The 20,683-nt window shown below is 35.2% G+C and overlaps 1 protein-coding gene across 1 annotated transcript in view; it reads left to right on the forward strand.

Moving 5' to 3' along the window:
- The window catches only part of LOC123654711 (atrial natriuretic peptide-converting enzyme), a 124,279-nt gene that overhangs the window by 50,991 nt on the left and 52,605 nt on the right, over positions 1-20,683 (forward strand). The window contains exons 3-5 of the mRNA XM_045590598.1: positions 80-284; positions 1,879-2,544; positions 15,159-15,299. Coding sequence (XP_045446554.1) covers positions 80-284; positions 1,879-2,544; positions 15,159-15,299 — 1,012 coding nt within the window. The remainder of the gene's footprint in view (positions 1-79; positions 285-1,878; positions 2,545-15,158; positions 15,300-20,683) is intronic.

Here is a 20,683-nt window from a genome sequence, read left to right on the forward strand (position 1 = left end):
CCATAATAGTTCGTATCCAAGCTTAATTTACCCACATTTTCGAATTAGAGGAAATCTTGAAAAATTGTTTTCTTTGCAGTTACGGGAGAGCTGGTAGTCTAGCAGTTACTCCTGGAGAAAAATTGATGGAATTACTTCGTCCGAGTCTCGGCACGCCACGTCGCCACTCGACCGCAGCCTGTGCCCCGGCACAGCCGAGGCCCTCTGGCTTCGTGTACTGCCCCTCAGACGCGTTACCTTATTGCCCTCCGTCGAGATTCGCTCCGCCCAGACCAGTAAATAAGGTTCGTCCAACAATAACATTAATTGATTGCTTGAATTTAATAATTTATTTTTTACCTAGGACCAAATACAGTAATATACTATTATACTATTATGGAACTGAGGTAGGGCACAGCAGGAATTTCCTGCTCAAAATATGGAGCAGCCCGACTGGCGTAGTACCACGACCTTACAGAAGATCAGAGCAAAATAATACTGTTTTCAAGCAGTATTGTGTTCCTGTTGGTGAGTAGGGTGACCAGAGCTCCTGGGGGGATTGGGGATTGGATCGGCAACGCGCTTGCGATGCTTCTAGTGTTGCAGGTGTCTATAAGCTGCGGTACTCGCTTACCATCAGGTGAGCCGTACGCTTGTTTGCCGACCTAGTGACATAAAAAAAAATTATATATAAAAATATACTATTATGAAAATTCTATAGAAGTTCTTGTGAATGTCGAAATTTTCTAAAAATATTTGAACTTTTTTCCTTTTCTAAATTTGTTTTGGTTATCTTGGGATCTATATTTTAAGACAAAATATAAACATCTGAAGCGTAACTTTACGTTGACAATGAAGAGAAAATTACAAATTACTTAAGTAATATCGTAAAAAGACTCATTGTTATATATGCCTATTGTATCTACAAAAAAAAAAAAAACCGTTAGGTGTAGTGAAACACCAGATATTAATTTCAAGTTCTATTTGAGGAATGAAAAAAAAAAACAATTCTGGTATACATATTTTATTATATTTTTTTTAAGTGATAAAAAGCTACTTTACACAATTATGTTAACGCCTTTATTTTATTTACAATGGTTTCGAAGAATATATAATAATTATCGAATGATATAATAATAATGGCAAACTGCAATAATAATAACAGTCATCACGTAGACCATACATTAGACACTGTATAACCATAGTAAATGACTATACATAAAATTTTTACCCTTTTTTTAACGTTACGGACATTTTTTGCCGGCTATTCCTCCGCACCGCGTCATAAGGAACTTCGTTTCAAAAAAAAATTTATTAAAACGTCGTTTGTTGTATAAAAATAAATTGTCTCCTTTTTTTAATTGACGAAAGTTATTCGTTATCTTAATATATAATCGAGTTAGTTCAATCTTCTGCGAGGAAAGTCAGTGTAATACCACCCACACGCATTCTCGTCGAGTATTGTTTGCGTTCTCATATAATAGAGTTCTTTATAATCATAAATTATGTTTACTTTCCCGCCGCAAAAGTTTGATAGATCGTTGAGTGCTTTGTTATAATAATTGCTAAAGAATACACACCGAATTGTTTGTTCGGTGATGTTTATTGTACTCGATCCGAGGCAATCAATAAAACGTTAAGAGAAACATCATATCAGATTTACAAATTAATTGAATAACGTTTTTCATAAAATTCAGACAAGTTCCAGGGAGTTGTGTAATTTTGATATCAATTTTCAATTTACACGACATTCATATATATATAATTATCTGGTCTCATAAAACATAGCCGTCTGCTTAATATATTCACAGTTTGGCTAATTTGAAAAGCACACCACTAAGGTTGCTTTTTTGAATAAATAAATAAAAAACGAGGTCGTTATCAATATTCTTGTTACAGTTGCCGCCACCACAGATACAGCAGCCTCCTCAACCTCCACCAGTACCGCAAAGAACTGCTCCAGTAGTGGTACCGCTGCCCGTCCCACCCCCGGCGCCCCCTCGACGTTCCTCACCACAGCCCCCTCGTCGGGCACCACCACCAACGCCTCCCCGGCCAGTGCCGGCAGCACCCATTACAACAGTCCCCACAGTCACAGACCCCAATGGAAACAAGCGACCTACGCCAATACCGCCCCAGCCATTACCAGCTCAACCGAGACTCGACTGCAATAGGAATCCACAACCACCCGTCCCGAGACGACCGCCCCAAAAGATGCCAGATACTCCATACACACCTGCACCATTACCACAAAATAATCAAGTGAAGCGATCGCCAAGTTCAGGATCGAACATCAGTGTCAGACAAGACTCAAACGTTTCATCCGATTCGTTTAGTCAGACATCATCTCCGTCTTATACAACGAAGACTATGGAAGCGCCTCTGCTGCCTCACCAGCACGTTAACAAGAGCCTCAACGCAAAGATAGCGAGAGGGCTATTGCTCAAAGAGCAACAAGAGAAAGAGGCGGGCAACTCTTCGATCACAAAGAGCATGTCAACACCAGCCTCGTTACAGACGATAGTTAGGTTCCAGAATGGAAGCAACATGTCGTTACACCACAGGGTATGTACATTTTTAAATATTTTTAACTTACATGCCTACGTGTTTTTGTAGTTGAACTATACAATCTATACGTTCAATTAGACTAGGGTTAAACTGCCTGTTTATTTACGAATATTAGTGGCGTAAAACAAAGGAATGTCGTTATTAGGAAAGTAATGGTAAAGGTCAAATTACAAACTTGACAAACTCGACGTTAACAAATTAGTATATAAATTCTCAGACAGCCTTTTACAATAAATATTCTTTTCTGACATACATTTTGCTATGGCGTACTAGACCTTTAATAACATAATTGCGGAATTATGGACCGCGATCATAAAGGGTTCGAAATGTACATTAATTTTTAGATAATGACAATTCCAAGTAATTTATATTTTCGAAATTGATATTATATTTCTAATATGCTTATAAATTGTATCCTTTTTGAATTATATAAACATCTTATGAATTATCATAGATTAGGTTCTATGATAAGAAATTTATACTCAGTTACAGGCTTTGTTCGCTGAGTATGATAATTGTTTTAGCCGTAGGGACATTGAATATATAAAAAATAAAAATAACATCATTCCTCTCAAAATCGTTCATAAAACACAAGGAACAAAAATGTAACCAATTGCGAGAAGAACTTACTCTATTCTACTTCATTAAGCTTGTGCTAGAGTACTGTTTTTAATCGTAATTGAATGATTTTTCGAAACTAGATTGCATGGGTATGCAATATATGTCACTTCAGCCCAATATAGTCCATTGCTGGACATAGGCCTCCACAAGTCCGCGCTAAAAATGGAGTGAACCCATGTGTTTGGCCCATAGTTACAGCGCAGGCGGGTTGGTGACCGCAGAGCTGGCTTTATCGCACCGAAGACGCTGCTGCCCGTCTTCGGCCTGTGTATTTCAAAACCAGTAATTGGATGGTTATACCGCCATGCATCGGTCGGCTTTTTAAGTTTCAAGACGGTAGTGGAACTGTGTTATCCCTTAGCCGCCTCTTACGATACCCATGGGAAGAGAGGGGGTGTCTATATTCTTAATGCCGTAACCACACAGCAATATATGTGATTAAGTTAAAGTATCGTCGTTTCTATTCTGTATATTTGTAGCACGACCAAAACTGTGCATCAAATTATAATAGAAAAATGAAATTCAACAGCGAAGCCATTTAAAACCTAAAATTAGGTAAGCAAAAGTTAACCAGCGATTCAACTCATGAAGTTTCAGCAGTAGTCTCCTAGTTCGATACACGTGGCAGCCGGGTAACCGGATATATTTATACGATTCAAGTCTCTACCGGATAATAAAATGGGGTCATTTGTCATCGCACAATTGCATTATTATTTCACGACATTCGGATTTCACGGATTCATTTCATGACAGGAGTCACGAATAAATAGAAGAAGACGTTTATTTCTCTTAAACTGTCTAATATTTAACATTTCAATTTACTGTATTTTAATAATAAGCTATCCTGCTATTGTTTTAAACCTGAATGTTTGAGAAACTAAGTGCATAAAAATGTGGATACGTTTCTTATGCTTTGTCGTAAAACAAAATCCCACCAAAAACATTTTCATGTAAAATGTTGCCAAGACGAGATCATATGGCTCGCACTGTCAAAAAGTTATCAGATCTCATGTAGAGCCAAGCTTCTAACTCTACACGCCCTAACTCTGCAAACCCTAACTTTACAAACTCTACACCTTAGTCAAAATATGTGGCTTGGCCGTTTCGCTACCGTCGCGTGGGCGTAAGGTGAAAAATTTATTCACTGTTTATTACTTTTCTGTTATACAATAGTTCTATTAAAGAAAAAATAAAAAGAAGAAGAATAATTGATATACATATAATAAAAAATAAAAAGAAAATATACATATATATAAATGAGACAGGAAAGTCGTCATCTACAACATCGGCAGCCGGTAGTAACGAAACGGCCAAGCCACATATTTTGACTAAGGTGTAAAGTTTGTAAAGTTAGGGTTTGCAGAGTTAGGGCGTGTAGAGTTAGAAGCTTGGCTCTACATGAGATCTGATAACTTTTTGACAGTGCGAGCCATATGATCTCGTCTTGGCAACATTTTACATGAAAATGTTTTTGGTGGGATTTCACTTCTTTTTGTAAGTTGCTTATGACAATATTATAGCTGCATTTTAGCTCCGACACATTTTATACCATAAATATCATCCAATCTTCACAATATTCGGTTTAAGCACGCTGTTTTTGATTTTATGTTGAACTGATATGCAAACAGTGACCTCCGCCAAAACTTAAATAGCAAAATTACAAAATGTAAATTTTCGACATAAACTAATAACCGATTTTATTTTTTATATATTTTATTATTATTATTAATAACAAGGAGTCCCTATATTAATTTTCAGACCTCTAGCATCAAAATTTGCGGAAGTCTCATACAAACTTCCATCTCCTAGTTTAAGGGGTTGGGGGGGTAAAAGTTCCAAGTTTTAGAATTTTTTTGTTGCTTGTGTACTAATACTAGCTTACATACCAAATTTCAGCTTTCTGGGACTTCAGGAAGTACTCTATGAATTTTGATGATCATCAGTGAGTGACGAAATCGGGGTTTTTTAGGTATCAATAAAATCTAAAGTATAAGAGCTATGCAATTGAAACTTTATATGTTTTATAAATCCGCTATTGACATCATATCCCCAGAATTTTGTTTATCTGGTATAATCCAAACCCAAGTGATGAGGTTTCAAAAAAACGACGAAGCGCTTCGAGAAAAGATAGGTAGTGCTTTTCGTTTTTTTTTTTTTTTGTCTCGTCTTGGCGGGGGCACTACCGTGCCCCCAGATTGTCTGTTTTCTAATTTTTGTTTATGTTTTTATAAAAAATTATCTGTAAAGTTGGTTTATGGACGATAGTTTAACGTGACAACGTCATAACTAAACATCTCGGACGTGTAGGCCAATCGAGTGATAGTATATGGAATATAGATAGATGTTGCGCATATTCCATATACTATCACTGATAGTGACTATTACTGAGCGTAACGGGACAGTGAGCGTAACGCAATGAGTCATTCTTTTTCGTACATGCCACCGGCGTTCATCGATTTATTAGACGCTCTCACGTCAAAATGTTGATAACTTAAAAAAAAGAAAAAACGATTATATTCAAAATACAACGAACAAGGTAAATAGGTTGCGAAGTCAATTTGTATTATTATTAAAATTTTAACGAATTCTTTATTACATAACAAAAATTATCGATAAAAAATTTTGTCAATAAATAGTATTGAAATTTAAAAGATCGTGATACAATTTTTTTGATAAAATTTTCCAATAAATTCCGCGAAAATTCCAAAAAAAAAAAGTTTAAACCTACACGGAAAAGAAGTACTTATAATTGTGTATTGATAGCATTCGACCAAATTTCTTTCTACAGATAAAAATTTACTGTAAATAAACAATACTAGCAGTCGACAAAATATTTTATTTCACACTTGAAAGCACTTTCTGCGAATTGCACTTAATTTGATCACGAGCTCGATTTCAACCGACCGAATTGAAATTGTGGATTTATCAGTTGTTTTATCGCGAGTTTTCATACGTTTCGATATTAAAAGACATTATTGAAATCATTCGTTTAGTAGTGTTTAATGATTGAATGACTTACGAATGATATTGAATGGTTGATTCATTTGTGTATTTTTGTAACAGCAATTTCGTTTTTTCGCTGTTGTTATTGTTCGCTGGTTCGTTTTCATTATTTGAATCCATTTTATTGACTCCATGCTGCGACTCGGGTAATTTAATTTTCATTGTGTTTTCGAAGTATTGGAATTCAACTATTTGTGAATATTTTTCACGCTTTATTTTATGTTGTTTTCCATTTTATTTTATTCATTAACTAACATCTTCTTTTGATAACGTTTTTTTGTTCAAACTAAGTACATAATAGTTTCTTCTAAAAGCAGTAAAAACAGTGATCTTCTGAGTATTTTTCTCTGATTAATTTATTGGTTAAAATATTGTGATAATATGTAGCCTATATGTAGACTCGACTTCTTAGTAACATTCGTGCCAAATTTGAAGTAAATAAAAGTACTTTTTGAGTTTATCCCGGACATACATACAGGTAACAAACAAACAGACAAAAATTCTAAAAACTATATTTTTGGCTTCGGTATCGATTGTAAATCACAACCCAAGTATTCTTTTTAAAAAAATTTTCAATGTACAGTTTTGACTTTCCTACCATTTTATTATATGTGTAGATGAATTTAGACCGCATAAAATAGAGGTACATACATTGTTTTAAAAATAAGGAGATGAAGGTATATGAAGATTTAAGTTTCACATCTACGTTTAGGTTCACGACCACACTCAAACACTGCAGACAAAATACAAAATGTTATTACGTACATAATAAATACAGTAATATTTGTATATAACTAAGACCCTTAAGCTATTCATTAAATCTTCAAAGTCTTAATAAATTATATCAAGATGGTTTCGAGGAAATGTCGACCTTTGTGACAGTTCTACAGAGAGCTTGGTTTATTCAACTTCTTAGTGGTTAATTAACGTTTTTCAAGGTAATTTCGTTAAGTATATAACGTTATATTTAAACTGGACCGCAAAGGAAAAGGGTCGCTTAGACAATTTTTTGATATCTTCAAAGTTCCTGATCTAGCTTTATGATATAAAGACTTTTATTATTTAATTTTTTATAGAATACTAGCTGACCTGGCGAACTTCGTATCACCTTATTTTTTTCTGAAATATAATAATAACATAATACATCAAAATAAAATATAGCCTATCTTTTAAGTTGGATCGAACTGCACATGGTGTGCGAATTTTATTATAATCGGTTAAGTGGTTTAGGAGTTCATTGAGGACAAACATTGTGACACGAGATTTATATATATTAAGATTTAATTTCACATAAAATAATGGTCGTTTTTGAATTTAGTACAAAAAAAAAACAGTAACCAAAGTATCCGAAACGTCATTGAACGTCAAAAGTTGTTTCATTGCGATGAGTCAAATTCGCGTAAAAAATATTAAAAATAAATAAATAAATAATTAGATAAAAATCCAGTCACTTGTAATCATCTACACCATTCACGTTAATCATTTAATCATTGTTAATTCCTATGCAGTTCATAGTTTTTGTTTTATAAAACATTTGATCACAGTTGAGATGTATTTTTTCTCCATCCATCAAAACACCAACAAGAATATATATATATATATATATATATATATATATATATATATATATATATTCTACAAAAGTATTTTTCCAATGACCCCGATTCCAAAATTTGACAAAATTAATAATTTTAATTTTTTTCATTCTACGTCTGTCATCATGACAATATTATTATTTTTTATTCATCCCCCCAGCGGTATTAAACTTTGCACAAAAGTTTAATATCTTAAGTTGGAAATATAGAAATTGGTATTTAGGCGTCTGAAGAATTGTATATTTAAAACTTTTGCAATTTATTCCGTTGTTATCTTAATATCAGAAGGACTTACCGCGATAACAATATTATAATCATCTCGCACGGTTTCGTCTGTTTTTGTTTTCTTTTTATTAAATAAAAATCAGCTTTGTTTTAGAAGAGTGTTTTGAATTTACTGAACTTGTTCTTTTTTCTGATTCAGTTTTGACTTTCATGTTTGTCTCCAAGAAACTTTTCTGAATTCCAGAAAAAAATTAGGTACCCAATGTAACCATAACTTCTATTTTAGTCTCGAAAAAATTAAAGCAAAAGTAACCATAAACAAAATCGCCAGATCATCATCATCATCATATTAAAAATTAGTTGATAACAAAATTAAAATTCGTACTCTTTCCGCCGCTACTACTGCGTCCAAAGGTGAAAGAAATCGCTGTTAATACTGACTTCGGAAGTCTTTTGAAAAGTTTGTTTATATAATTTATTTTAGTGCATAATAAAGTATACGGTCACCAACCCACTTGCCCAGCGTGGTGACTATGGGCAACACACACGAGTACGCGCCATTTTTCGGCGCGAACTTGTGGAGGCCTATGTCCAGTAATGGACTGCAATAGGTTGAAATGAAATTGTACGCCATTTATTTACATGACTAAGAGATTTACTAAGACTTTTTAAATACACATAGATACATAAAAACTTTCATCACCAAGATTCAAAGGACAAAGCAACTGTAATCCGCTTCAGCCTGTAATATCCCACTGTTGGGCATAGGCTTCTTTCCCCGTGTAGGAAAAGGAGCAGAACTTAATCCACCACGCTGCTTCAATGCGGGTTGGCGGATATATTACCTACTATGAGTAACGATTGCTATCAGGTGTACATGATAACAACCGGGACCAACGACTTAACACGCTCTCCAAGGCACGGTGGGGAGAACCACAGGGGCTGCATAAAAACCCAGACCATGGCAAACATCTGTATGACTAATATAAATGTTTGTCATGTGCGAGGATCGAACCCGCAACTGCCAGCGCAGCCACAAACCAGTGCTGTGACCGTTGCGCCAACGCGTCGTCAACTGTACACACTAACAAACTCCACGATTCATTTTCATACATCACTCGAATTGTCGATGTGTGTAAAAATCACGGCATTTGATCCTATCTTATATTTAAAATAATTGTTTGCTCGCAAACGAAAAAAAAAACCGACTTCAATTACATCGACAAACGTAGATCGACGAAAAAATAGTCAAGCAACTACGCGTTATCAAAGATTACTCAAAAAGTGGTTATCAGATCTCGATAAAATTCATATGTGACCACATGATAAACATCAGCTTTCGATTAAATTAGAAATTATCAAAATCGGTACACCCAGTAAAAAGTTATTGCGGATTTTCGAGAGTTTCCCTCGATTTCTCTGGGATCCCATCATCAGATCCTGGTTTCTTTATCATGGTACCAAACTAAGGATATCGCCTTTCCAACAAAGAAAGAATTATCAAAATCGGTACATCCAGCAGAAAGTTATGCGGTATAGTACAACGTAGGTCGACGAAAAAAGCGTCAAGTAAAAACGCATTATTAGATATAACTCGAAAAGTACTGTTAGATCTCAAATAATTTTAAATGGGACCAATTGGCACAAACCACTTTTCGATTAAAAGAAAATTTGTCGAAATCGGTCTACCCAGTCAAAAGTTCTGATGTAACATACATAAAAAAAAATACAGTCGAATTGAGAACCTCCTCCTTTTTTGGAAGTCGGTTAACAATAACGGTAACACGAAACTCTAAAAATAAAGTAAATTACGAAGTCTCTTTTAAAAATAAAATAAGACCTTATTCCCACGTATATCATGTCACACAATTCTGAAAAGCTTTACATCTCGATGCGATTATCGCTCTTATGTTTAAAACCTTAGAGGTCAATTTGCCATAATTAAATAGGTTCCATCGGGGTTGTAACGTTGACCGGGTGAGGAATGAATGGCTGCGGATTTGGCTTTGAATTCTTTGTTATCTGAATGTAAATTGTATTTTTTTTTTCCGAAAAATACGAGTAAGAATTACCGAGACAGTCATTGTTGGAATAAAATTACGAGAAAAAATATATTGTAATGGAGGCTAATAACTATGTCATTTAACATTTTATTGATGGAAATAATCGACTGCTTGATTCTATTGATCATCGTAATCATATTTGTACCCTTAAATGGTTCTAAGTAGACGTAATTAATTTATTAGTAGTTAATTTAATAATTTAAAAATTACTGAGGTAGGACACAGCAGAAAATTACCTGCTCAAAATATTGACCCCTACCCCGACTGGGGTAGTACCTCGACCTTGCAGAAGATCACAGCTAAAAAATACCGCTTTCAAGCAGTTTTGTGTTCCTGTTGGTGAGTAAGGTGACCAGAGCTCCTGGGAGGAATTCGGGATAGCGCAACGCGCCTGCAATTCTTCTGGTGCTGCAGACGTCTATAAGCTACGGTAATCGCTTACCATCAGGTGAACCGTAAAATTGTCTGCCGACCCAGTTATGTAAAAAAAAGACGTTAAACATTCGATTTTTGATTACATCAATTAGTGTAACGGCGAAGTTTCTTGCCGATTCCTCGCTGCAAAACCTACATTCCGAATCATTGGTAGGTTCGCATTAACTATTCATTTATTCATCATCATCACAGCAGCCTTTCGCAGTCCACTTTATTTATCACTTAGTCGCCTCTTACGATACCCATGGGAAGAGAGGGGGTGGCTATATTCTTTGATGCCGTAACCACACAGCATAAGACATTCATTTATTAGAGATGAAAATAATTTTAATTTCTAAAATAACAATTCAAAAGCACTTTGAATCGTAATTAAATAAATTAATTTGTTATTATTTTTAAAGTAAAACTTCTTGACTTGGGGAGTAAGCTAGTGAATGCGTGACGAGAGCGTTACGAAAAGTGTGATCGGGCAAGAAAAACGGAGCAAGAGAGAGGTGCGCGTACACGTTTTCTTTCTCTCTTCCTCTCATAGCCTATTGGTAAGGAAGTTTTACTTCAGTCGTGTGGTTAAAGCACAATTGTTTTTTTTAAGCAATTTTAGTTTGTAATGCTTTGGAACTTCTGTCTTCTTCTGTCAGTTCCACTATCAGTAATTTCAAAATAAGAGTGAATCATCTTCTAGATTACGATGTACATAATCAGCATGGCTAATTGTATTATATGATGCTAACGCATACAACTGCAGCCCTATATAGTACTAAGTGAAAAAAAGTTATTTTAAACTCAAAGCTTAGATATCCATTACATATAGTAGTCATTTCTGAAACTATTTAAATATTTAAATTCATACGAGGCTTTGCAAAGCAAAATGGTGTTTTAAATAACGAATCGTTATCAAAAACGGACATTTAACAGCACTTAGCTTAAAGAGACGCTTCGGTCAGTGAACGAAGCTCGTGCGAAGTGCTCGTAGAAGGACTTCCTATCTATTATTAAAGCTTACAAAAGCGTTCGATTCATCAGCGTCGGCAGCGTCCGGCAGAAGGTATTACGTATACGTTTTTAATTTTTTTTAATCTATGGTCACAAAGGTCGAACAGATGATGGTTCTTTTTTTGAAATCTGGAATGACATTTAAATGGATTCGAAAAAGGAATAGGAATTCCCTAACAGTTTGATATTCCTATTAAAAGTTGTTATAAAAAGTGCAAATATTTTTTTTGGCTTGTTCTACTATATACATATTCTTTTTTTAAATGACTTTTAAAATATTATATAAAGTTTTAGTCTCTGACTTTTAATTTTTTTAATGTTTACCACAATCGTTTTACGAACATCTTGCCATAACAGCATCATGGTACAATCTCCAATCAAAGTACCAAAGCAGTTAATAGTTTAACGTTCTAACAAAGTTATATCACAATCATGTAAAAACTTAAGAAATTACTTCAGTTGAAAATTTCTACAATTTTCAATTCTCATTTTTTTTTTATCTTAATGAACCTTCAAACCTCTTTTAATCAGATCGGAACGTGTTGAAACGTTCCTAATTTATTGTGAGTCAGCTCAAACGATAAAACTTCATTCCGATCTATTAAATAAATTATAATGAAAAGAAAATTCTTTAAAACTACTTATTCCCGCTATTTATGGATTTATCTCACACATATCTGTTTGGATTTTTAATGTTAAGATTTTTTTTTGTTCGTTTTTGTGAATAGTTTTTGAAGTAAAACTTTTTTACGCACGCTTGACTTGGGTAGTAAGCTGGTGAATGCTTGACGAGAGCGTTACGAAATGTGTGATTGGGGGAGGCGAACGGAAATTATAACTGAGGTAGGGCACAGCAGGAATTTCCTGCTCAAAATATGGAGCAGCCCGACTGGGGTAGTACCTCGACCTTACAGAAGATCACAGCTAAATAATACTGTTTTCAAGCAGTATTGTGTTCCTGTTGGTGAGTAAGGTGACCAGAGCTCCTGGGGGGATTGGGTCGGCAACGCGCTTGCGATGCTTCTGGTGTTGCAGGCGTCTATAAGCTACGGTAATTGCTTACCATCAGGTGAGCCGTACGCTTGTTTGCCGACCTAGTGACATAAAAAAAATTGAGAGGGAGATATAAGTTAGTGAAGATAAAAAGAGAGAAAGTTAGGTTTCCTGAGTTTTTACTTCAGTCGTGTGGTGTAAAGCATACTTTTTTTTTGAAATAACCAGTTACCTTTGAAAACTTTTACATTGCTTGTAATTGTTTTTGATTCAACATATAACATCCCACTGTTGGGTTTAGAGCTCTGAGTCCATAGGAGAAGAGTTTAAATTATAATAACCGTTTAATGAAATAAGAAATAAGGCATAAAATCATTTGTAAATACCAATGACAGTTTGCTTTTAAACCATTTATATTAAGTCAGGATAATACCAAGAATTGGGTTTTTGGTATTTCAACAGGATTAGATATTGCAAAGGTGAAATCACGATACACGGATATAGTATAGAACTAGGCCGAAAAGAAAAGAATTTTCAATACAGCAATTGATAGTTCGCAAAGAGCTTAGACCGAATTTCAATAGACCCAAGAGGAAGACAATCTGATCTGTCGAACAGGTGAATATTTGCGTTCAAGCACACTGAGTCTTCACATATCGGAGCGAGCAATGTTAAAGATTTTTCTATTGAAATCGTGACAGGGAAATGCTTTTATTGTTTGTGACTACGTTTTACGGATAGTTACGATAATGTCACAATTTTATTTAATCCTATAACTTTCATATTAAATTTTAGCTTTAGAGACGATGATATTTTTCCAGGAGTTTCTTTTTCTTCAAAAATACAAAAAAACATGCTGCTGCTACGAAAACTCACAAGAGCTTATCCGGACAAGCCGCCACGTCGCATATCATATTATCAAATAATATCTATACCGTACCGTATTATAACAATTTGAAACAAACTAAGGTATATACCAAAATTTTGTGACTATTATATGTGTTATATAGTAATCTTCTATATTTACGATTGAATAATTGTGTTTGCAAACGAAAAAAACACAACTTCAGATTATATCAACGAGTGATATAACGTAGGAAGTCCAAAAAATTATCAATTAAATACGCATTAGTAGAGATAACTCATAAATTACTCGTCAGACTCGATCAAATGTAAATGAGATTATAGAACAAGCTTTCAATTAAAAAAATTGATTGTCTGTAAAGTTGGTTTACAGACGATAGTTTAACGTGACAACGTCATAACATCTCTTCGGACGTATAGGCCAATAGAGTGAAAGAAAGAAAGATGCGGCGCAAGCGTACAATAAGCGTAACGGGTCAATTAGCGTAACGCTACAATGAGTCATCCTTTTTCGTGCATGCGGTCGGCGTTCATCGATTTATTAGACGTTGTCACGTCAAAAAAAGGGTACACTAAAATCGGTACAACCAGTAAGAAGTTATGAACACACAAATACAGTCGATTCAAAAATTTCCTCTTTTTTTCGAAGTCGGTTAAAAAGAGTAAAAAGCTGAGCTAGTGATGTGATACTAACTGAATTGGTATCTGTTAATTTATTATTAATCAATGACTACAGTTGGTGTCATAATGTATTACGTGGGTTTAGTGGCATTGAATTATTAATAATAATTGAGTTTTTTGCCGATTGTTTTCTTCACTCAACACCCGCAAACGTATAACACAGTTTCACTACTACCTTGGAACCTAAAAAGCCGACCAATGGCGGGATAGCCATCCAACTGCTAGCTTTGAAATACACAGGTCAAAGACGGGCAGCAGCGTCTTCGGTGCGACAAAGCCAGCTCTGCGGTCTCCAAACCCGCCTGCCCAGCGTGGTGACTATGGGCAAAACACATGAGTTCACGCTATTTTTTAGGGCTATGTCCAGTAGTGGACTGTAAAGGCTGTAATGATGATGATATTATTTTTCAAAAGAGTAACTGCGGATTTTCACGCCATTTTTGCCGTGAACGTGTGGAGGCCTATGTCCAGTAGTGGACTGCGAAAGGCTGCTGTGATGATGATGACTCAACACCTAAATTAGAACGAATTTTTCGTACCAGCGATTTTCGACATTAATAATATTTTACACCTTTATGTGAAGTGTCGAAAGTCACTGGATTTTTTTTTAATTTATAAGAGTTTAACTTTTGATTCTATGAGACTTCCTGTGTCATTGCAAGCGCCATGGGCATTTCACCCGAAATATCAGAGGATTCATGATAAAAATCGCGGCAAGTCGCGCAGAATCAAGTGTTCATAGCGATCGTGAAAAATTTAACACTGATGTATATGTATAAGACTTATGGCTGAGGTAGGGCACAGCAGGAAATTTCCTGCTCAAAATCTGGAGCAGTCCGACTGGGGTAGTACCTCGACCTTAAATAAGATCACAGCTGAATAATACTGCTTTCGAGCAGTTTTGTGTTCCTGTTTATGAGTAAGGTGACCAGAACTTCTGAGGGGAATTGGGGATAGGTCGGCAACGCATTTGCGATGTTTCTAGTGTTGTTACTTGGTCAATAAGCTACGGTAATCACTTACCATCAGGTGAGTCGTACGCTTGTTTGCCGACCTAGTTATAAAAAAGGGACTGACCGACCTATTTATAAAAAAAAAGACTGAATAATTGTAGCAAATTGTTTTGTTTTTCTGATAGATGTTCCGAGACAAACGTAGCTCGAGCACTGGGAGCTCAGTCCACAAGTTCCGCGCGGTTCAACTCGCGGTGAACGCGATCGTTCTACTCGCGATCACAGGCGCGTTTTTCGCCTACTTCAACGCTAATCCCGCTGTTCAGGTAAGACTAACCGATCGGTCGGTTTATCATTCTATTTATATATATTATATAATTATTATTAATCTGTAATTGTGTTCACTGTATGTGTACTGTGTATATGGATCGCCTTCTTATTCTAATTTTGCGGCCAAAAATTAAATTCTTGTTTTACATTGTTGTTCAATCTCGCTGACGTTTTTATCAGGTTTCCTCGTTTCTTTTCCAATCTTCTCTCTTCTTCTTCCTTAGTATTTCTTTCTCAAATTAGAATATTACACATACCAATATTTAGTTCATTATTTTTATTATTGATTATTATTCAAGAAAATAGCTATAGAAATCAAATTTGTTTACTCTGTAGAAACTTTTATAATGGACATTTTATAAAACAATGTTTATAGACACGTTTTCATAACAACCTTCTTAACGACTGTTATTAAAACAATAAAAACGAAAATGTAAAGAATTTTATTAAAGAAGTCGCACAATATTCTATTATAAAACCATGTAACAACAGCAATTACACACCGCTGAGAATTCTCTTTTTTATTATTTCCAACGCCTACATTGAGTTTTTAGACGAGTATAAAAACTTGGCGTGCCATAATAAGTGTTTCAAACTCCTTTGTAACTTACAAATTAAAAAGCTATTGTCTTAGAGAAGCCGAGAAAAATGTTAAAAACAACGGAATTGTTAAGTGGTACTTTTAAGGCTTTAACTTTTACTCAGCTGAGAGGTGAACTCGATTCTCTCAAAAAAAAAATAACAAAATTATTTTGGATTGACACTATTTAAGTTAATGTATTATTAGAACGGGGAAATAGTTTCTTCGTATTTTATATAGAAACTCAATGTAAGATCTTGCAACATTTATTTATATTAATTATTAGCTGTGCCCGCGACTGCATTCGCGTGGAATTCGAATCGTCATTTTATAAATTAAATCTTTTAAAAATCAATTATTATATTTGTAGTAGTAAAGCTACCACCGATTCGGAATATAGATTCTACAGAGAAGAATCGGAAAGAAACTCCGCAGTTACTCTTTTGAAAAATAATAATATATAAACTGTGTTTTAGTACAAAAAAACAAAAAAGTTATTATTCGGTTCGCAGAGTTATGAAATAATTCAATTTCTAAAATAAAAGCAGCCCAAGTTACTCCTTATTACATCAGCTATCTGCCAGTGAAATTCCCATCAAAATCGGTCCAGCCGTTTCAGAGATTAGTCGAAACAAACAGACAGACAGGCAGACAGACAAAATTTTTAAAAAAAGTTTTTTTGGTATATTTTCCGTGTATACATCAATATGCATTTAGTAAAAAGCTATTATTTTAATAATATAAACAGACACTCCAATTTTATTTATTTGTATATATTATGTGTATGCACCGTTTTGTTCGATTACTTGCCGCCATGTCGTAGATAATTATAGGATTCCGTTGATGTAAAAATTTTGGGACTTCTTATTAAAAAACCGCGACAGTAGTTGTGAAAGTCCTCTCTTGATGTTAACTTTACACTACGTAAAGAATTCTAAAGAGACCGAAACAGGTGAAAGTCTGAGGGTCTAAGATTGGGGCTTTGTGGTGACGAACAAGTAAACAGCGTTTTACTTATGTGTCTTTGTGACTTGTTTCTCTCGGTATTACAGGAACGAAGTTTCTTCTTTTTCTTCCTTTTCAACTTCTTATTTTATATTTCTACTAGCTGACCCGGCGGGTCAGCTATTAGAAATATAAAATAAGAAGAAGGAAGAAGAAGAAGGTACTTCGTATCGCCTAACACAAACTTTATCGTATGGTATTAAAGTTCAAATTGACTTTTAAGTATTATCACAAATCTTTTGTATAGGAGTATAGAAAAGTGTTGTTTTTAGACTTTTTCAGGAAATTAAAAAATTTTTTTTTTACAATTTTTTTCTCCGTAAGAACCATCCTCGTACTTCAAGGAATATTTAAAAAAAAGAATTAGCGAAACCGGTCCAACCGTTCTCGAGTTTTGTGCTTAGCAACACATTCAGCGACTCATTTTTATATTATAGACTAGCTGACCCCGCAAACGTTGTTTTGCCATATATTTTATTAACCTTCTCAATCCCCCCCCCATAACTTAGGGGAATGAAAAATAGATGTTGGCCGATTCTCAGACATACCCGATATGCACACAAAATTTCATGTGAATCGGTCAAGCCGTTTCGGAGGAGATTAACAACAAACACCGCGACACGAGAATTTTATATATTAGATTTTACAAGTACAAACTTCTCTTGTGGAGACTTGGGAGTTGGGCCAGGAACGTGCTTGTAACATCTGTTATGTGTCGCTTGTGTCCAACGGCTCTGGTATAGTGGTACGAATATTCGCCTAAAACACCGACGGTTTGCGGGTTCGATTCTCGCTCGGGACGGATATTTGTATTTGTACAAATATTTCTTTCTAGTTTGGATGACTGTCCTTGTGGGTCTCCCCACCATGCCTCGGAGAACACGTTAAGCCGCCGGTCCCTGTTGTTATCATAAATAGCTGATAGCGATCGTTACTCATAGTAGGGAACATATCCGCCAACCAGTGAAGCAGCGTGATATACATAGGGAATGAGGCCTATGCCCAAAAGTGGGATGTTACGTGCTGGGCGCGTTGCCTGTGCCCAAAGATACGCTGTAACCGCTACGATACCTGCTTACCGTCATGTGGACCATAAGATTATTTGATACCCTAGTAGTATAAAAAAGTCCAAATTATTAATGACATTATACTCACAAACTATACCAATTAATTATCATCCCAGATAAAACCTCGGGTTCCACCTAGTTCATTATGTTGTTTCGACTGATTGTTTATTCCATCTCTCGTTCGCGTTTGTTGCGACAACTTCCATAAAGAGCCCTCGTCACTGTTATTTCGCTAAAGGACTTAAGGGTTCGACGTCTGAAAATTAGACGTGTACCGACATTCCTTTGAGGTTTTCGTCGACATTACGTTAATTTATTTTTTATCGTTCGCTAACAAAATATAAATATTTACAATTCATTTGTATTCGTTATTATGTTTTATGAATTCGTGGTAAACTAAATGTTAACGTTTTTGAAGCAAAATATCGTTTTAGTTGAAGCCTCAATGTGGCATCGCTTTCTCGATTTTTCGGATGAATGAGAAATTATATGAACAATTTAATGGATTTGTATTACATTAGCGTAAACTTTTTTTTATTACTGACTATTTATCGTTCGAGTTTGATTTACTATTTTCTTAAATATTATTTATTTATTATATTATTTCTAAAATTTAAAGACGAATTTTATGTCTAAATAAACGAATATTTTACGTTTATAATGGCGTGTTGGTTTACTTGCTTCCTTGGCATTGGTTATGTGTTAGTGTAACAGTTGCACGTTATAAGGCTGTGGATATCTATGATTAACAAATTTCCATTTTATAAACTGGCTTCCGACCTCGGAAGTTCTTTTTCGTATCATCATCAGTTCAGCCTATTGCAGTCCACTGCTGGACATACCTAGGCCTCCATAAGTTCGAGCCAAAAATGGTGTGTAACATACTCATGTGTTTTGTTTTGAGAACCAACACGCCATTATAATTTAATAATTAATAAACGTAAAATATTCGTTTATTTAGACATAAAATTCGTCTATCATGTAATCTAACCCGCATAACAAAGCACTGTTTCAACATTTTATGAAAATTTCACCTCACTAAACAATGCCCTCCGTTTTAATTATAGCGTGTCAGGAATTTTCGGGGGCAATCTCGTCCAGAGATGCGAGTGAAAAGGTTAACTTTAGGAGTATGAGGTTATGTTTTGTAATATTAAATTTTCAGAATCCATTTTTTGCTGTGACGTCACGAAAAAGTGTTGATCCTAACTGATATAAAGATACGAGCTTAAGGTGATATTTTAAGATCTGAACTAAGGTAGGGCACAGCAGATTTGCCTCGGAGATAACGTTAAGCCGTCGGTCCAAGTTGTTATCATGTACAATTGTACACCTGATAGTGTTACTCATAGTTGGGAATATATCCGCCAACCCGCATTGGAGCAGCGTTTTTTTTTATATCACTAGGTCAGCAAACAAGCGTACGGCTCACCTGATGGCTTACCATCAGGTACCGTAGCTTATAGACGCCAGCAACACCAGAAGCATCGCAAGCGCGTTGCCGACCCAATCCCAGATCCCCCCAAGAGCTCTGGTTACCTTACTCACCAACAGGAACACAATACTGCTTGAAAACAGTATTATTTAGCTGTGATCTTCTGTAAGGTCGAGGTACTACCCCAGTCGGGCTGCTCCATATTTTGAGCAGGAAATTCCTGCTGTGCCCTACCTCAGTTATGTTATTCTTTCCTATTTAATTTCATTTTATAGTCTATTTAATTTAATTATATTTGAATGTTTTACCGACATTCCAAAAAGAAATATTATAAACATTTTTGAATATCATATCAAAAATTGACCGCTCCAGCGGGGTTCGAACCCACGTCTCCGACTGACCGTGTCGGCGCTCTAGCCAATTACGCTATGGAACGATGTACCCGCTAGATCGAAACTTTTGATATGATGATTTTTATTTTCGGTTTAAGCGAACCGTGGCGCCGTCTATAGTGAGTTCTTTACAGAAACCCGTAACTATTCGAAGTTTCGTATTACAATGAAAATCTATATATAGGAATATTATATATTTAAAAAAAAGTGTGTGTACTTATGTACGCATGTAAGAAGTTATACTTCATTGGCTAGCTAACTTCACGTGGCTAATTTCTTTTTCGTTGACTGGCTAACTTCAGGGTATCGGTTTTTATGTGACGGTGTGCGTGCGCATCGTAAAAATTTACTCTCATCATTTTTCCATAACAGGCCAAAAGAAGTATAACTTCAAATTTTTTTAACGCAATATTATACAGTTTTCTTTATACAGTTCCATAGAAACCTTTATAAATGAGCCTATGTAGCGCTAGTTTTATATCTAACTAGTTTTTACATATATTTGCGAACCTCATAAGTTTCACAATGTCTCCTTAATTAAATTTCCATCACGGGAATTAAATGTTTGTATTATATCCGTCTCTCGTATGAAAGACAATGAACGTCCATAGTTCTAGATCGTCGCCAAGCGCTCGGAGTTTCGTTAAATCTCATTGTTCAAGTTCAAATTGGAATTTAAATGACTCGCGAACACGTATGCGAGAGCTTGTCTTTTTAGTGTGTACTAAAAGGAGTCTTACTAAGGCCTTTTATTTCAATGTTCCTTTTTTGTTCTGGAGGTACTGCATTTTATGTTGGATTTTATTAATTTTATAATGAACACATTTTCTAAAGAGTAACTGCGGAGTTTCTAGCTGTGTCTTCTCTTTAAAATTTACATTCCAAATCGGTGGTAACATCA

The sequence above is a fragment of the Melitaea cinxia genome, chromosome 1, assembly GCF_905220565.1.
Source record: "Melitaea cinxia chromosome 1, ilMelCinx1.1, whole genome shotgun sequence".
Lineage (NCBI taxonomy): Eukaryota > Metazoa > Arthropoda > Insecta > Lepidoptera > Nymphalidae > Melitaea > Melitaea cinxia.